The 18,157-nt window shown below is 48.2% G+C and overlaps 2 protein-coding genes across 3 annotated transcripts in view; both read right to left on the bottom strand.

Moving 5' to 3' along the window:
* Positions 1–7,336, bottom strand: part of PDPR (pyruvate dehydrogenase phosphatase regulatory subunit) — a 10,561-nt gene extending 3,225 nt beyond the window's left edge. The window contains exons 1-16 of one of the 2 annotated variants that reach the window (XM_072421676.1): positions 7,181–7,336; positions 5,985–6,217; positions 5,729–5,862; positions 5,115–5,196; positions 4,872–5,035; positions 4,592–4,713; positions 4,360–4,477; positions 3,623–3,772; positions 3,275–3,467; positions 3,040–3,164; positions 2,550–2,705; positions 2,153–2,286; positions 1,111–1,259; positions 708–820; positions 311–405; positions 140–229 (exon numbers count right to left, since the gene is read on the bottom strand). In XM_072421676.1, the coding sequence (XP_072277777.1) occupies positions 140–229; positions 311–405; positions 708–820; positions 1,111–1,259; positions 2,153–2,286; positions 2,550–2,705; positions 3,040–3,164; positions 3,275–3,467; positions 3,623–3,772; positions 4,360–4,477; positions 4,592–4,713; positions 4,872–5,035; positions 5,115–5,196; positions 5,729–5,862; positions 5,985–6,199 (2,040 nt within the window). In that variant the 5' untranslated portion in view covers positions 6,200–6,217; positions 7,181–7,336. Of the gene's footprint in view, positions 1–139; positions 230–310; positions 406–707; positions 821–1,110; positions 1,260–2,152; positions 2,287–2,549; positions 2,706–3,039; positions 3,165–3,274; positions 3,468–3,622; positions 3,773–4,359; positions 4,478–4,591; positions 4,714–4,871; positions 5,036–5,114; positions 5,197–5,728; positions 5,863–5,984; positions 6,218–7,033; positions 7,158–7,180 lie in introns of those variants that run through there. The other variant, XM_072421677.1, reaches the window with a different exon arrangement.
* A 591-nt stretch (positions 7,337–7,927) lies between these two features.
* Positions 7,928–18,157, bottom strand: part of GLG1 (golgi glycoprotein 1) — a 28,754-nt gene continuing 18,524 nt past the window's right edge. Inside the window, exons 15-26 of the mRNA XM_072421269.1 lie at positions 17,939–18,052; positions 17,748–17,836; positions 16,484–16,601; positions 14,331–14,423; positions 14,116–14,253; positions 13,904–14,027; positions 12,919–13,061; positions 12,644–12,745; positions 11,792–11,899; positions 10,898–11,018; positions 10,705–10,811; positions 7,928–9,980 (exon numbers count right to left, since the gene is read on the bottom strand). Coding sequence (XP_072277370.1) covers positions 9,813–9,980; positions 10,705–10,811; positions 10,898–11,018; positions 11,792–11,899; positions 12,644–12,745; positions 12,919–13,061; positions 13,904–14,027; positions 14,116–14,253; positions 14,331–14,423; positions 16,484–16,601; positions 17,748–17,836; positions 17,939–18,052 — 1,425 coding nt within the window. The 3' untranslated portion in view covers positions 7,928–9,812. The remainder of the gene's footprint in view (positions 9,981–10,704; positions 10,812–10,897; positions 11,019–11,791; positions 11,900–12,643; positions 12,746–12,918; positions 13,062–13,903; positions 14,028–14,115; positions 14,254–14,330; positions 14,424–16,483; positions 16,602–17,747; positions 17,837–17,938; positions 18,053–18,157) is intronic.

The following is an 18,157-nucleotide window of genomic DNA, read 5'->3' as shown; positions in this document are numbered from 1 at the left end:
CCTGTGGGTGTGTGAGGAGGGAATCTACACCCAGAGATGGCACCCCGATATTTATTGTATTCTGTGGGTGTCTAGACAAGGAATCTACCCCAAAATGTCCTATGGGTGCCCAGATTTACACCCAGACACCAGCACTCACCTCGATAGGAATGTACAGGGTGAAGCCTGGCTCTCCCGTGTGGGTCATACTCATGACACGGATACCATTGGCATAGCCCACGCTCATTTCCTGTACAGGGATAAAAGACAACACTTAAAGTACAGGCAGCAACTTCAAATCCAGAGACAACACAACCCCAGCACCTCTCACCTTACAGAACAGAGACGGGAAATGGTCAGGTGTCATGGGAGTGTAGGATAACTCAGACAGTACATCCATGGCCCGAGGGCCAATCAGGTTCAGAGCTGAAATACAAAAACCATGATGAATGGAGACAGAAGTGAAATCCCCGAGGAGTGACCTCATGAGAGAAATAAGAATGGAATTATTCTACAAAATGGTATATTATATTGGAAGAACAATTTCATGTATAAAAAAGCTTTGATAGTCTGTCCCTCCATAATAATGTGGAGATGAGATAACACGTCAATCTGGAAGGTGACCAGCCGAGTGTTTAATGAAAGTGGTTGGAAAGGAAGGGCACGCCCCCTATGACATCATCAGTAATCACACCAATGGGGAAACTGGATATGATGGCGTGCTGTACCTGTGTACTTCCAGGTGACATCTTCCAGCAGTAAGTCACTGTCACTGGGCATGTGCTGCTTCAACCAAGACCAGCAATGGACCTGCTGATCCGTGGGGGAAATCATGAAGAAACTGCAAAATAAAAGGACAGCTCATTGTATGAGACACAGGGGGACATCAAATGCACCAAACTGTGACCCCCCCAGGAAGCTAGGGACACCGGGACAGCCTGACCCTTGAATCCTGGCACACGGGGACATACACTGCACATTGACCCGTCCTTACCACACTGGTACATGTGCCACGTTTTGTCCTCACAATGGCTTTCATTATGGTGAATATTAATGATTACAATTCTTACAATCAGGTCGTGTACATTTCTGAGATTTCCTCTCAGGTGTCACAGGAGAAGATCCGCTCACCTGCGTTTATTAAGCCGCACCATGCTGCAGTCATTCTCGTATCCTCCGCGCTCATTCAGCATCCCGGTGTGAACGATGTGACCCACTGGGACATCCAGGTCATTGGAGAAGAGATATTGCAGGGTTTTCAGCGCCTGGTCCCCTGGAGACTGACAGACATGTCCCATTAATATCATGGCATGGGAATATAACAACCCCTGAATGGGGGGGGGCAACCAATCAGAGTCTCAGGCCATGCACATGTGTAGGAGGAACTAGGTGGGAATATTAATCTGATAGTCTGGAGTGTAACAGAGACAAGAGAACTGGTCACCAACCTGCGGAGTTCATACTGCATAGTGTGTGCCAAGTTCAATATATCTGCTCTGCTGGTAGGGAAGACTAATCTGCATATATGCAAATGAGGTAAATTAGGGGATGAATAGTGACCAATAAATCTTATCATCTGATGTGTAACCGGGTCACAGAGATATCCGGCTGTCTCCCACCCTTTGCCTTGTGGGTTGGTGTAGGTGATTTTTGGACCTCAGGACCAGAATTGGGTCAAATCATCCGAATTTGGTCCCATTTGTATAACAGACTCTGCAGGGCCGATCAGGGATTTGTCAGTACAGTACAGCAGGGTCTGTGTACATTACGGGTAAGAACATGACTGGTACTCTTTAATGGGGGTATTCCATATAGAGGGGGGTAAGGAACAAACACATGGGGTCTGCAGTGAAATGTTGGGGTTTGGGGGGGTTTCCTGCTCCTCTAGGATTTCTTGGCACAATTTCGGGACATATTTTACAACTTTGACTGATAATGAGGAATTGAGAAGAGGAAGTACCGGGGGATGTAAGAGATGAAGCTGAAAATAAAGACTTACAGGAATCTGGCGAGCAAGACGGCACAAAAAGAAAGAAAAAAAGATGAATCAGCAGACAGACAGACAGAGAGAGGCCCGGGGGGAGCGGGCAGAGGGCCCGGGGGGAGCGGGCAGAGGGCCCGGGGGGAGCGGGCAGAGGGCCCGGGGGGAGTGGGCAGAGGGGCCAGCACTCACGCTGATCTCAAACTTGGTAAAGGACGACATGTCGATGACGCACACAGCCTCCTTACAGCACTTCACCTCCGAGCCAACGATATCAAACCAATCTGGCTTGTAGAAGGTTTTACTCTGATCCAGGGCCAGCAGGTCTGTGAATAAAGGAAGACTCCGATCAGTGGTCATTTCATAGCTCCGCCCACATGACACTGCAGGGGGGATTAAAGATTGAAAATGTCCAGGAAAATACAATGGAAGCTTCATTGCAATGGCTACATATAAATTCCCAATGTCTGTGTTGTTGTTTTGTACAGCGCCCCCCAGCCACAGCTGATGGGACTGCACACAGATATGCCCCATCATACATTATATCTCTGTAACCCCCCAGGAAGGAGAATCCCTCACTGCCCCTCACCTTTTCCAGGAGGTACAAAATATTTCACCCTCTCAAAGCCGTGCTTCTCCATCCACCGGGCCCCCTGGGCATCAAGCCGGTCATAGAGGGGGGAGGTGCGCAGCTGCCGTCCTGTTTGGAAGTCCCACCGTGGTACCTTCAGATCGTAAATCAGAGCTGGAAGAACCCAAACATGAAATATGAGGAAGATGCTCAATCTGACCCCACAAAAAGGTTTGGAAATGGGAAATCAGACCTTCAGGGGTCACATGATCTCTTTGTGCGCTGCTCAGATAATGTTGGCGATATTCCAATTACTGCAGCTTAATATTAACATCTTGCGGTTTTCTGAACTTATCAGTTCTGACCATTTCTCAGCAAAAATTGGAGGAGCCCGAGTGGCCCTCAAAGTCACAAAATCAGAGAGGAGCCAACACAACTCTGTGACCCGGGGGGATTCCCTGCAATGATGACAAATTGGTCACATGACTACTATACCCTGCATACTTACGCATGACCTCCATCACTCTGTGCCGCAAGAAGGTCCTGCTGCTCTGAAGGGCCCCAAAGCGCTTAATATCCAGGGGCCATACATTCTCTTGGGGGTAGCCATGGACCATCCATTCTGCAAGAAACCTGGAGAAAAAAAAGGACAAAACATCCAGCTGGCTGCATCTCCTACATGGAACACTCAATGGGAGCTGAAGGTACCAGAAATGGGAGGGGCATTACCAGGAGGTACTTACCTGCCGGCTCCGCCTCCCAGCGAGCACCCCTGGGAGTTCATCCCAGCCAGAACAAAGTACTTGCCCAGTGTGGGGCTCTCCCCCATCACACACCGCATATCGGGGGTGAAGGACTCCGGGCAGTTAACCAGACGTAAGATTTCCAGCGCTTCCAATGACGGCATCCGGCGCAGCAAAGCACTAAGGAGGGGCTCTGCAAAGACAAAAAAAAAACCCCCAAAAGGTACAAACCTCATCGTCTGCCCCTTGCCCTATGAAACCCTTCAACAGGAACTGTAGAAGTGATAGCATAGACCATTTAGTACATTGGGGGCCCTCCAGGGCCCCTGGGGGACACTATGACTTTACCGAAATGGTCCCAATCCTCCTGCAGGTTCTGGATCTCCAGCTGGTTGCGGCCCTCGGTGAAGATGGGTTTGGGGTTCTTCTCGAAGCCTCCAGAAAGGATCCCACCCTGCCAGTTACGAATGTAAATTCTGCCATCGGGATCTACCACAGCTGGGGGCAGAAAACAGTGCGAGATGTTACAAGTCTATGTAAGCACTGTGTGCGGGAGCTTTAAAGAGACCCTGTCAGTCATAAACAAGAGGTGGCACACTCCCCAGAGGCTCCTCCCACTCATCCCTACAACAGAGACATAGGGGGCAAATTATGGGACTCCAGGAATGGAGGGCAGACACGGGGCAAATCATGGGACCGCAGAAATGGGAGGGGGGGCTGAGACACGGGGCAAATTATGGGACTCCAGGAATGGAGGGCAGACACAGGGCAAATCATGGGACCGCAGAAATGGGAGGGGGGGCTGAGACACGGGGCAAATTATGGGACTCCAGGAATGGTGGGGAGGGCAGAGACACAGGGGGCAAATTATGGGCAGTTTTTCTCTTTCTCGCTCCACCCACAACTATAATTTATACATTTTGGTTGGATTTAGGCTCAAGTTAATAATTTGTGGTATTCAGAGTGACCCCCCCATGTACAGGAAGCATTATTGTGGCCACAATCAATCCGATTGGCTGTTCTACATCATCTGAAGTCACATGACCTGACTGTAAGAAGCTGCATTGTGAGGACAGAAGACCTACTGGGCGTGCTCTCTTTCATGGGCGTGGCCAAGGGGCGGGTCAGGAGGTAGAAATGTTCGCAGGCGTGCAGCGGGATGCTGACGGGCTCCTCATTGGACAGGCCGAGCTCGTAGGCCCACTGCAATGAAAAGAGATGGCGGGGGGTTAGAGACAGCAAGCTCACCGCAGCAATCACATTGTCACATGTGGACGGAGTGACCCTTTAGTTGACGTTTATTCATGGATTGATTACCTGTCCTGCGCAGTTGACAAAATATTCGCACTCCACCTGGCCGCGGTCAGTGTCCACTCCGCTGACATGGCCCTTCTCAACCAGAACGTGGTTTACTGTGGTGTGTTCATGGACCTGGACCCCTGGCGGACAGACGTGAGGACAATCAGAGAACGTCAATCATCTGTGGTGTCAGAGAATCCCACTGGAAGGGCAATAGGTGGGGGTATGATGGGGTATAATGCCCCTCCTCCCAGGTGTATATTACTGCCCTATGCTTTGCATTGCCTGGTTCTGTTACCTTTACTCCGTGCGGCCATCACCATGGCGAGCGTCACATCTGAAGTGGACACCACGGCATCCTCCGGCACGTACATGGCACCGACCAGGTCATGAATATTAATGAGGGGGTGGAGCTCACCGACTCTCTTTGGTGTAATGATCTCACACGGAATTCCCTTCATCCTAACCAATCACAAACAGGGCGTCATTTCCCCTCATTATATCCCCCCGCCAATATGAACGGTGACAACGCCACCCTCACCTCAGCCGTGACACCATCCGCCGCAGGGAGATGAGCCGGTCCTGTGTCTGAGCCAAGAGAATGGTGCCCGTCCTGGTGTACCCTGCAGAGAAAACACCGGAAGATTCTACAACACCGAGGAGACCCAGATAGAAGCTGCACCACAAATCCCAGCCTGGCAGCTTCTATCTGCGGCTTCTCACACAGGGAATTCCCTTCTTGCGACAACGTGCAGAGAGATGAGGGGTTCAATGTGAGCCCGAGAAACCCAAAAATGTGTTTCAGTTCCTGCCAATCACCAACATGACCTCAACTGTGGCACAACCGTGGCAGCACCCAGCCCCCCACCCCAAATATCATCCAATCACCCCCCCCCCCCACTTTGTCACCAACACTTCTCATGGCACAACTGTGGCACCACCCAGCCCCCCCCCAAGTCTCATCTCATGGCACAACCATGGCAGAGGGCAGCAGGAAGTCAACCAATGTCAGCTGGCTTCCCTGTAGGCATTCCCAACCCCCCCCCTGGTGGCCCACCCTGGAGCATTCCCCCCCCCACCTGCTGGCTCAAATGTCGGCACCCCCCCACCTGCTGGCTCACCTGTGGGCACTCCCTCCTCCAGCTGCCACCTCACCTGTGGGCACTCCGGTCTCTCCCTCCAGCTGCTGGTAGAGTTTGTTGGAATAATCGGCCATTTCGGTCTCGATAGAGATGTGTTTTACGCTGCTCACTGCCCCGGCACAGAACCGCGTAGAACCGGCCCCTAACCTGTAAAAGACGGATCAGGGTGGGGGCGGGTAAGTCAGGTTGGTGCTCAGTATTACAACCACCACTGCAGCCAATAGGAGATGAGAAATAAAGCCTGGCCAGCAGAGGGCCCTACCACCTACCTGCCCTGCTCCAGTAACAGGATGTCATGCCAGCCCAGCTTGGTCAGGTGATAGGCCACAGATGCCCCCATGATGCCACCCCCACATATGACCACCTGTGCCCGAGGGGGCAGGGGTTGGACCTCGGTGGAGGCCGAGCGTGGTTGAGCGCAGACGCATCTCCATCCCCGCCATCTTATGTGTCTCCGGAAATCTGATAGCAGCCGGGCGTGCATTGCGGACAACCGAGAAATCTGCAGAGAGAGAAGAAGATGAGGAGACCCCCAGTGCCCTCCCCCAGAGGACAGCGGGGTCACATCTGTTACTATATCTGTCCCACCAACAACCAATCACAGCAGCTTCTCCGACAGGCCGGCACACGTGAGCGCTCCGTGACAGGTGTCCCCCCCGGAGGAGTATGGACTACACCCCCCTCCCCCATTATCCCCTCACAGTGCAATGCCGGGGACACTAAGGGGAACTTCCCTCCCTCACAGGTGACCCCATGGGAAGATTTCCCCTCTCTTCCTGTTCTGGTGACAACAATTTTCTATCACCTTAGGTCTCTGTGACCCCAGGACAAAGGGGCGGGGGAGGGTAGTGGCAGCTGATTTGGGGGTGTCAGCAGGAGAGGGTTGATAAAGGGGCGGAGCCTGTGACATTTAATGGGCGGTGGCACTTTCAACTTGAGGCAGGGAATCTTTCCAGAGGGGGGCACCGGCCCACCCCCCCAGGAATTATAAGGATGATTCTGCCCCCTGATGGCAGCCTAAAGCAGAACTCCGAGCACAAATAATGAGCCCTGAATATCAGACCTGAACCCCAGGATCTGACCCATGGGGGGATCTGACAACAGAACAATAAATTGATAACAGACAGGAGGGGGTCACCGGTGTGGGTCATGTGACCTAGGACACGCCCCCTGGATGTAATATGTAAATAACATGATGTTCTGGTTTTCTAGAACGGAACCCCCCCTCCCCCACTGACAGGGCCTCTTCATAGGGGGGGCTCAGCTCTCTGATGTCTCCCCCACCCCACTGACATATAATAGAGGGTGTAGTCAGTACACGGTGCTCGGTATCGGACGATTCGGTCGGCTGTTGTCTGTGGGGTGATGTCGTCACGTAGGTCGGTGCAGTGTCGGCCCTTTGTGGGGGGTTCAGGGGAGTGAACCCCAAGGTGACACAGAACACCGGACACCCGCGCTCACTCACCCTCGGTGCCGGTTGGACTGTCGCTGTGACCTCGGACCCCCCACTTCCGGTTCGTCTCTTCAGAGTCGGAACCCCCGATAGTGACGTCAGCGTCACCACCGTCCGCACGCAGGCCGCTCCCCGACTGGCCAATCAAAAGCCGTGCATCGGGCCCGCCCCCAGGCTGTGTTTAGTGGTTGCACGTGGTGCAACACGCTCACCGTCCTATCCAATCAGCAGAGAGGGCGGAGTTATTATGGATACAATGTATTTTGTATCAATTTCCCTGCACTGCAGAGCACCCTGGGCTCAGGGCGGGGAAATCAGTCACGTGATAATAGGCAGTGCCCTCAATATATAATGGGATTCACCCAAACATTGGATTTATTAGATGTTTTTATATTTGTCCCCTATTCTCACTTTTATCAATGGTTTCTATGTTTTGGGTTGGAGCCTCTGCCAGGTTTCTCAGCTTCTGTCTGACAGCGCCTGACATCTTGTGACTGATTGGGGAGAGGAGACTGGGAAAATGCCTCCTTCTGCCTGCAGCAGACTAATACCATCCCAGCAAAGACCAAAGTCACTGACTGGAGCATGAAGACTGCTAATGGTGTGTTCCTGAAATATGATACTATCAGTGTATAGTGATACACCAGCGATTGATTCCTGCAGACTGGACAACCAGGAAGTGAAGTCACAGTGTGCACCTAAAATTATATATAAATATTTCAATAAATCCAGATTTTAGGATTCAGGAAGACTCCCAGGTTTTTAGGTAGCATTTTTATTTTTTATTAAATCTTCCCATTTCTCTGTACAGAAAAAAAAATGCACATTATGCGATTATTGGGTAACATTGTGACACGGCATGGACAGGATGGGTCTATACACAGAGCAATGTACAAAAAACTCAATGATGTACTCGGCTGTGACCATGGGGGCGACATGGAAGTTTAGGACTGTCACTCGCCGTATGTGGGCGGGGCTCCAGTGTATAACGCACCACCATAGCGGGCCTGCACAGCGGCTGGAGGGCTGGAATGGGGGTGGGGTGAGGCTGCAGTCCGGGCTGCGGAGGGGAGCATTGAGGCCGCTGCTTATGGTGTCAAAGTTGTTCGCATTTTTGCGAGCGAGAGAATTTCTTGTAGCTGCTAAAGAGAAAAATAAAATTTGGTAAAAGAGTTTTACATAAATGAAAAAAAAAAATGAATTGATTGCGAGCTCTTCAGCCCAGGACGATGCAGCAGCACCACCACCACACAAAGCAGGAATATTTATAATTTAAAAACATATTGGATCGGTAAGGCTCAATGACATCGATACAGAGGTCCCACAATGCACTGGGTCACAGGGCGGTCAGATCGGTACAGTCCCGTGATTGGAGGATATAATAGGTTCAGCTGCCTATACTACCAGTCACTGACAGGGGGCGCCACCTCCTTCCACACACAGCCACCAATAGCAGCGGAATATTAATGCTATGAACGGATTATATGACAGACTGTACGGAATGTTGGCATTTCTCCCCAGTCAGAGTCACAAGGTCTGGAGCTTAAAGACCCCATGAGGGGGAGGGGGTGAGGGGCAACAGCGGAAGACAAAGGGTTAAATAATGCCGAGCTTGTATATGGAGAAGCGCACTGATCAGGAAATGAATGCACGGAGTGCCATGGTTCAATGTCCACTTCTAACCCCACCAGTTAGATATATCTGCTCTACGCTGCGGCACATCAGGGACCCGGCCGCAGTCACCGAGCTAGAGACCCCGGCGGGAAGTATCGCTCAGCATCCTAATCATTACCTGCTGGGTACAGTAGTGCACACGGTCATTGTCACATGATGCGCCCACACAGCAGCCAGGGATGGGGGATGGGGGATGGGGGCATAATGGAACTATCAGTCTCTGAAAGCTGGACTATGGATTGGAGAAAATCGATAAATATCAGACATTTCACAATGGGTGAGCAGAGAAGGAAAAACACAATTTAAAGACAAAAGTTAAGCAAGGAGGAGCTTTAAGGGCGCAACCCCCGATTGTGAGCAATCACCAGAGAATCATTCACCACCACCGCCCCCATTCACCAATTAATACTTTCTGTGGAACCGAGAAGAGCCGCAGGTTGCACCATTAAAAAAACGCTCCGTGTCCGCAGCTGAAAATCATTAAGAAAAGTCTGCCGGGCGTCCCAGGGGAGAAAGAAGAGTTTTGGGCCGGTCAGGAGCCGGGCGGTTTGCAATGATCCATCTCTGCAGACATCCAGGCTCAGGCAGCAGTGCTACAAATCCCTCCACAACTTGCCGCGAGTAATGCAAAGTGGCTGAGGCACAGCTTCCAACTCCGGGAGGCAAACCGTTAAAATAACCCCCCCCCCCAACCCCCAAAATAAAGTCCACATAAAGCAACACGGCACTAGGAGAGTAGGGGGCTGTGCAGCAACAGCAGGCCTGAAGTCTCTGGGGACAGGGGGATGAAGCAGGGGCAGTTTTCTTCCATTGCTCTATCCAGGTTCCACAATAATGGAAGGAGCTGGGAGGAAGATGGGATTGGACTGCATGGGAGAGCTGTACAACATGGCAATAAGCCTGCCCTTCCTCCCCAGAAGCCCCTGCTTCTCAGAGCTCTTGCCGCGGGGTGTAGGAGGGCTCCGCTGCTCTACCTGTCCTTCATTTCTCTTGTCACCCTCTTGGTGATGCGACCGCACAATAAACCTCCAAAGAAAAGCACGCAAACGCCCACCATGATGACCGATAAGATGTAATTCTTGGACGGGGAACTCATCACTTGCATGGCCAGGTCAGAGAAGCCATCAGCCGGGGCCACCTGAAAAGATTTAATATTATTAAAGAGTATATATATAAATATAGCACCAACATATTACAGAGCGCTGTACATGACATACGATTAAAGTGAAATAAAAACCCTGGCAGACCCCCAGTATAAAGAACAAATAGACCGCAGACAGCCCAGGGACTATAAGGGACTCTAAGAGATAAGCAACCCCCCCGCCCCCACTGACCCCTACAATAAGTCAGCAAATAAACTAACTTATCAGGTAGGTAGGTGGGGGAGGAGCTGTGGAGGGATTTGTGTATCAGGTAGGTAAGTGGGGGAGGAGCTGTGGAGGGATTTGTGTATCAGGTAGGTAGGTGGGGGAGGAGCTGTGGGGGGGTTTGTGTATCAGGTAGGTAGGTGGGGGAGGATTTAAAGGCAAGGCACGGGAGATGAATTTGATTCTCAGGTGAAATGGAAGCCAATGAAGAGAGGCAGAGAAGAGGCTGTGTATGGGGTAGGTAGGTGGGAGGGCTGTGTATGGGGTAGGTAGGTGGGCAGGCTGTGTATGGGGTAGGTAGGTGGGAAGGATGGATGAGTCTGGCTGCAGCATCCATAATAGACTGTAGAGGAGAGAGTCGTGTTAGTGGAATACCAGAGAGGAGGAGGTTACAGTAGTCCAGATGAGAGATAAGATTTTGGAGATGATGTGCAGGTGGAAGTGACATGACCTTGGATTGGCTACGGTCTATGAATGCCCCATGGGTCACCTCACCTTGGCCGCGTAGCTCCACATGTCCAGCCGGTCCTGCAGTCTCTTCTTGCACTCGGGCTGCAGTCGCACCATCTTGTCTTGTAACGCTTCAATCAGGCAGGACATCTCTGCAATGGGAAAGCAGCGTTTAGTTATCAGTTGGTGCTCATGCAATACAGATCCGGGGGGGGGGGGGGGTGGGAGGGTTACTTACGGCGTCCTTTCCCGGGTGGAATAGCAGCACAGTGGTGTTTTATATCAAGTGCACAGGCTGTGTGCAGCACGGGATCCACAAATATGTCAGCTTTGCTTTCCTTCAGCATGTTCAGGACCTCCTATTGTGAAAGATAAAAGATGGAGATTACATTGAGTGGAGCCCAGCATCCTGGCATGTGTGGCCCAGGCACCCACAACTGGGTCGGATCAGACATTGTGCCAATTAGTGGGAGGAATGTTCAGTGTAATAAACAGGCCACATATTACAATATTCTGCCCATTCCTAAGGCTGCTTTATTCATCTACAGTGACAATAAACTTACCAGGGCTGGGGAATAAATCATTCTTTACATACTGCTGCCATTAAGATTCCAGCAAACTGTCATCAATGAATGGGAAACCCCACAAGAGGCGCTCGGCACATCGCCCAGCCATAACAATTTGGCCGTTGTCAGAGCCCCTCAGATCTTAAAACTTATTTTAGTGCTTCCGGCACATCACCTCCAAAAGCTGCTCACCCCTCACTGCCTAATATATTATATATGCAACCAGATCATTAATGTCATCACTTCGCCCATCAGGGGGTTAGGATTTTGGCTTACTGGTGTTATTAGGGAGAAACATCAGGGAACGTCTGACCTCAATCATCCCAAATTTACTACCTAGACCCCAGCTAGAACGTTCTTTATTCTGAATATAGCAGCAGACGGAATGATCAGCGTACAGACGAGCACACACACGTTATACATTACTCTAAACACATGACCAAGGGGTCACATGACTTCCAAGCAAGCAAGGCATAACATTCATTGATGAGCTCTATACACATATCCAGCACTATGGTTCTATTTATATGCGAGACCCAAATTCTCTGCACACTGCCACTTCTCACCTTTTTACACCCCGGAGATTTTATCTTCAGCAGATTCATCTTCAAACATTCCTCCACCTGCCCGGTGGGTTCCTGGGCCGCAGCCTCCTCCCCACACAAACTGTTAATCTGCAACACAGAAAGTCGGTAAAAGAAATTAAATATTCACTTTAACAAAGTTCTCTGGACATGCAAATAAACGTTTCATTTTACAGGTTGGCATCCAATGATATCGCTGGGATTCTGTAATTTTCATAATATAGGAAGAGAATGATTGGTGGGAGGGGCAGGGAGGGTGAATGGCTTTCCATAATCACCACCCTTCTGTACTCCTCCTAATGCCCCTACCCCCTCTATATCTGGAAGCAACCAGTAGGGGGCTCTTGTGAGAAGCTCTGCAAATATCAAAATGTTTTCATTGGTCAGTCTGAGTGGAGGGAGATCCTGGGACAAGCTGTATTGTAATGCAGACCACACTAGGTATAGCAGAGTCCCCATGATTTTATTGAATAAACGGGGCGGGGCCAGGGACAGGCAGGCTGGGAGGGGCTAGATGATGCTGGACATCCTTTAGCCAGAAAATTAGGCGGGCTCTATGTGGCTTGGTGCAGCTTCTAATGCACACTATAGGAAGCTCACAGTGTACAGTGTAATGGGAGTAAAACATTTCAGTCCTGGAGAGGAGATGGAACAAATGTGAAAGACTGAGGGAAGGCTGGAAGGCAGATCTAATAAAAGGAAGGCAGACGGAAATGCTCAGGGAACAACTTAAGCAACCAAGTCTGCTGAAATAATGGAAAATGGTAAATCTGTTTCTTCACTGAGATGATTCCCCCTACAGGGTGCAAACCACAAAATATAAAACACAATCACCTCCTCAGAACACTGCATCTGTAGCTGAGGATCGAGCCGATAATCCAGCGCAGTCTCCTGAATGATGACGCGGATCTGATCCTCACAGTCTGGCGACAGGCGCTGCATAAAGAGAAACCACGTGTCAGAAAAGTGTCGTCCACACCAAATATTCAAACATTTGTCAGTGTAGTAAAGGATTAATGAAGGGCAGAATATAGGGGACCGCTTATTGGGAAGGAGAACTATTGGGAATATAAAAATATACCATTGTCCCTCCGGTGTCCCCGACATACCTGGTCTGCATACTTCAGCTTCAGACAGGAAATGACTTGTCCTTCCAGTTCTGTGTCATCTTTGGCATTGTTCAGGATGGACTGGCAGAATTTGGGAATATCGGCTTTGCAGGCTTTGCGGAGCACCGGGTTTAACCGATAATCTGTGAGAAGACAAAGTGGATACATTTTCCTTTATTAACACTAAAATCATTTGCTAGTCAGATCCTGATAATAATAATAATGGGAAGTAATGACGAAAAACATTCCTGTGGGAACGTGACTGGAACTTCCACAATGATAATATTGGGTGAAAAGTACAGATCTAACGGACTTTGAGGGCACAACGAGCAAAGACATTTCTGGGAATATGGGACCCCCAAGTTATGGGTAATAAGATACAAGGTCAGGTATATGGGACCCCCCTGTGTTTTGGGTGATCAGATACAAAGCGAGGTATATGGGACCCCCGTGTTCTGCGTAATCAGATATAAGGCAAAGTATTTGGGACCCCCCCCCATGTTCTAGGTAATGAGAAACAAGGCCGGGTACATGGTATTTAGAACACCCATTTCCTGGGTAATAAGATACAAGGCCGGGTATATGGGATTTGGGACACCCCTGTGTTCTGGGTAATAAGATACAGGGCTGGTATATGGGACCTCCGTGTTCTGGGTAATCAGATATAAGGCAAAGTATTTGGGACCCCCCATGTTCTGGGTAATGAGAAACAAGGCCGGGTATATGGGATTTGGGACACCCCTGTGTTCTGGGTAATAGGATACAGGGCTGGTATATGTGACCTCCGTGTTCTGGGTAATCAGATATAAGGCAAAGTATTTGGGACCCCCATGTTCTGGGTAATGAGAAACAAGGCCGGGTATATGGGATTTGGGACACCCCTGTGTTCTGGTTAATGAGAAACAAGGCCGGGCATATGGGATTTGGGACACCCCTGTGTCCTGGGTAATCAGATATGGCCAGGTATTTGGGATTTGAGACACACCTGTGTTTTGGGTAATCTGTCGCTTTGTGATCATCTGTTTACATTTGGGGTCCATGGTCTCAGTGTTTTTGTTCTGTTTCAAACACAACAGAATGTTTTTTGGGTCGGTATCACTGCAGAATCTCTGTAAAAAGAACATAAAAAGGAATGTTATGGGATTGAAGGGTTTTTTTCAGAATAATTCCTAACACTGGACAGGATGAACCTTTCACCTTGATCATTTGTTTGCAGACTCTCATCAGTGTATAATCCAGCTCAGGATCCATCATTTCCGTCTCCTGAAGTTTAAAGATCTTCTGATGGCAGGATGGACTCAGCTGCTTCTTACTCTCCTTAAGACACTCAATGATCTGTGACAATACAGAGAGATTAATACAAAGTAATACAAATACACAAACAGAAACTGGCCAGCAGAGGGCAGACTCACCTGGGCATTACCAAAGGGTACACTGGGGCAGATGGAGGCGATGTCAGTCTTACAGGCGTCGTACAGTTTGGGCTCTAGACGGATATCTTCTGACTGAAAGAAAAATCCCAAAAGATGACCGACCCCCATCACACACACACGGGTCATTCAAGTCCTGTTCAGGGCACCATACATGTGGAAAGCTGCCCCGAGCCAATATTGCACACAGATGATAAATGATGATCCCCCAATGTGTCTGCACTTTATTTATTCTGTCTAGAGAGATCATTTACTGGGAGCAGCATTACAAGTTACCATTAGTGAGGATGGGCAGATCTTTGCCGTCACTTTATGTACAAAGTACAGTTACATAGAAAAACAAAACATGAAGTCCAACCCCTAGGAAAATGAACATATCCCAGATAGAAAACCTAGACATAGCTGATCCAGAGGAAGGCAAATAAACAATTATATTCCCCCGGGTATAATTTGCTCCAATAGGGGAAAAATTCCTTCCTGATCCAATGAGCCAATCGGATGTTCCCTGGATCAGCAGTCTCTGTTATCTTTATATTGTGAAATGATATTTACATTGGGAAGGTTTGTGTGTTCAGCTTTCCAATGAAGGTCTGCAGTTCTCTGAATGTCTTATCAGATCAGATCATTACATCTTATGGGAAGAAGCGTGCAGCACCTTTACCAGCCGTATGGTTTACAACTAGACTTCAGATTTATGGGACTTGCATAAATTATAGCAAATGATTTATAAAATATGACGGTTTCCTTTTTTTTTGCTCACAGTTAACAAATATATTTTTATTTCATAGGAGAAGTGTAAATACAACGTTTTTGTCTGCACCACAACTACACAATTAGAAGAAATCTATCAGTTTTGATAATTGAATAAAGTTTTCTAGGTCTGATGAGGCTGTGAAACGCGTTAGCATATGAGACCATATAATAAATATATAACATACACTAACTATGGTAAAGGAATTACTTGGCTGCCTTTATCATGGTGATATTAATCTTTTATATGTTAAATTGTTGTTTATTTATGTTTTGCTGTAATACATTTTAGCTGTACATAATTGTGGTATTTTGGTGCCAGTTTTCTATATTTGAATTATTAGGGGTGAGTGCCACAAATGATAACACTTTAGTTGCCTTGGTCTCGGGTACCAGATACCAATATCTTGTTATTAATGTTTTCCATACCAGGACATAGTAAATCCACCCATGAATAGCTTGCAGAACCAATTTTAGCAGCAATAACTTGAAGTCGTCTTTTCCTAGATGACGATCGGTCTCACGATTATGGAGGAAATTTGCGGCACTCTTCCTTTTGATGTTACCCAGTTACCTGAGGTTTGCATGTATTTATGTGCAGCTCTATTAAAGTCTCACCACAGGCTTTGCTAAAATCTGACCTTAGGGTGAATTTGCTGGGACATTTACTCTTGGGAAGATTGACAACTGTGGTGAATGTTTCTTTCACTGTAGAAATGATGGACTTTAGATTGTTTGGCCTTCCAATGCTTCCTAGATTGATGGGCAGCAACAATTTCTTCTCTGAGATCATTGCTGATATCTTTCCTCCTTGGCATTGTGGTAACACACACCTAAATGGTGCAGACCGGCAAACAGCCAATAGGGGGCGTCACACTGACTGATGATCAATCAATGCACCTGGCTGCTACCCTGTTTCCCCGATAAGACACTGTCTTATTTTTTTTTGAAGGCCAAAATATGCTCTAGGGCTTATTTTCAGGGGGATGCCTTATTTATTACCCACCGCACCACGCGATTCTGGTAAGTAATCGGTGGGTGGCTTATTTGCGGGGGGGGCTTATTTTTCATTTTTACCTAAAAAGGGGGGGGGGCTGTCTTATTTGATGGCCCTGCCTTATCATCGGGGAAACACGGTACTTACCCTCTTCATTCCTTTGGGAGTATTTAAGTTTTCACACACAGTTTCTGCATTGTGACTTAGTCTTTGTGAAATAAGAAAGTAATGTGTCATGTGGTGCTGTTCGGCTTATATTTAACCCTTCATGGTCTGCTAGGGATCAGGTGATTTTTATCACATCCGGATACAGAAAACTTTAGAAATAAATGGGGTGTATTTTCCCTGAATAGTGCAATATCTACATATTTATACACAAGGATTTTACCATTTCCAACTCCTCCACCCTCAGCTGCTTGCGGCACTTCAGAGACACCCTCTGCTCCTTCAGATCCTGCAGGGTGTCATTCCGTACTGTGGTGCTGAGACAGATGACAACGTCCACCCTAAAAAGAAAACACAGGATGAGGTACTGCAGGAAAAGGTAAAGTTTAAACAAACCAAAAATCCCTCCACTAGTTCTGTAATGCCTGGAGACATTTTAAAGGAACTGGGTACTGGCGCCCCATTATCATCTATGAAGTGCTACAGCAGCAAGTTACAATCAAGACAAATGGCCGCTATCTGGCATTCCTGTTCAGCCAGCCTGAAAATACAGAACACACCCGGTGAATGGAGCTCGGCTAAACATTGCTAACAAAGGAAGAGACTTGGCTCTGCACCATCAGCAAAGGGAACAGAAGTGAGGAGGGAAGAGGGTAACGTCTATCTGCTCCAGGTATGAACTAGCAGGATATTATTAGATACGGCCTTTATATATCCTAATAAAGGATTAGAATCAGAACGCATTTTCCTTTGTCATTTATCATTAACCTAAAAAAGTTTTTATTAGTGGGCAGAGCAGAATGATTCTTTGTGGTGAAATGCAGACACAGCCAGGTATCCCCCCTATTCAGTCCAGTCAGCAATATTCCTATAGACCAATGAGAGAGTAGGAAGTCGGGTGATCTAGGATTATTATAAACCTGTATATGGTAAATAAATGACCCGGTAGCCCCAATGTAAAAGCTTTATCTTAATATTTGCCTATTGGGTGAATGGTGAGACATCTTTTTAAAAAGCTGCCGGGTTAACACTTCACCTGGTGACAGGTTTGCTGGAAAGAACATAAAAAGCCCTCAGCCAAGAACAAAGCATAGCAAATCCTTTGTAAATCACAATGTATCCGCATGTCATCACTTCAAGCACAAATTCAAACACAAGCTATGACATGTAATCAGCAGAAGGCTGGATAAACCACTGTGTAAATGAAAGAGAAGCTGCTAACAGGGCAATGTAACAATTTAGTATCCAATGTTATGAAATAAATCTACCCAGTATATTATATCCCAGACAAGGGCTTTAGGCTACTACACACGTCAGATGATTCTCGTCCAACAATCTCCTCAGGGCTGATATCAGACGAGAATCTGGGGTGTGTACAGCGCTTCTCATCCCTCGTTACCACGACCAACGATTGTAATGAAAGTGAAGGGGAGAGAGCACAGCGGGGTGCTGTATGTACAGCTATAGAATATATATTGCATACTCACTTCTGCTTAATGTTGGGGCACAGCTTCAGCACATCCTCCTTACACGCCATCTTAAACTTGTAAGAGAAGCGGAAATCTTTCATCTGGATCTGCACAACACAAAGATTCGACAAAGATGTTACAGAAACATACCAATGGCTGCACATCGCCCATTTCCCCAACCTAATGGTCAGACGTGAACACATTATTACCAGCTGGAAGTGGGTGACCCCCACTGTGCACTTCTCATTCATCTCCTTCTGGTGTTTGTTCTGGATTAGGCATTCCATGAGGTCCCCGGAGTCAATCTGGTTGTCGGCCACCTCCTGCAAACAAACACTGGAAATGTCAAACAAAACCGAACTATGGACAATATACAGACAGAGTGACCGCACAATATACAGACAGAGTGACCGCACAATATACAGACA

The sequence above is a fragment of the Pyxicephalus adspersus genome, chromosome 9 (genome assembly GCF_032062135.1).
Source record: "Pyxicephalus adspersus chromosome 9, UCB_Pads_2.0, whole genome shotgun sequence".
In the NCBI taxonomy this organism is placed as follows: Eukaryota; Metazoa; Chordata; class Amphibia; order Anura; family Pyxicephalidae; genus Pyxicephalus; species Pyxicephalus adspersus.
The sequence above is the reverse complement of the archived record's forward strand: the minus strand, read 5'-3'. Positions and strand labels throughout refer to the sequence as shown.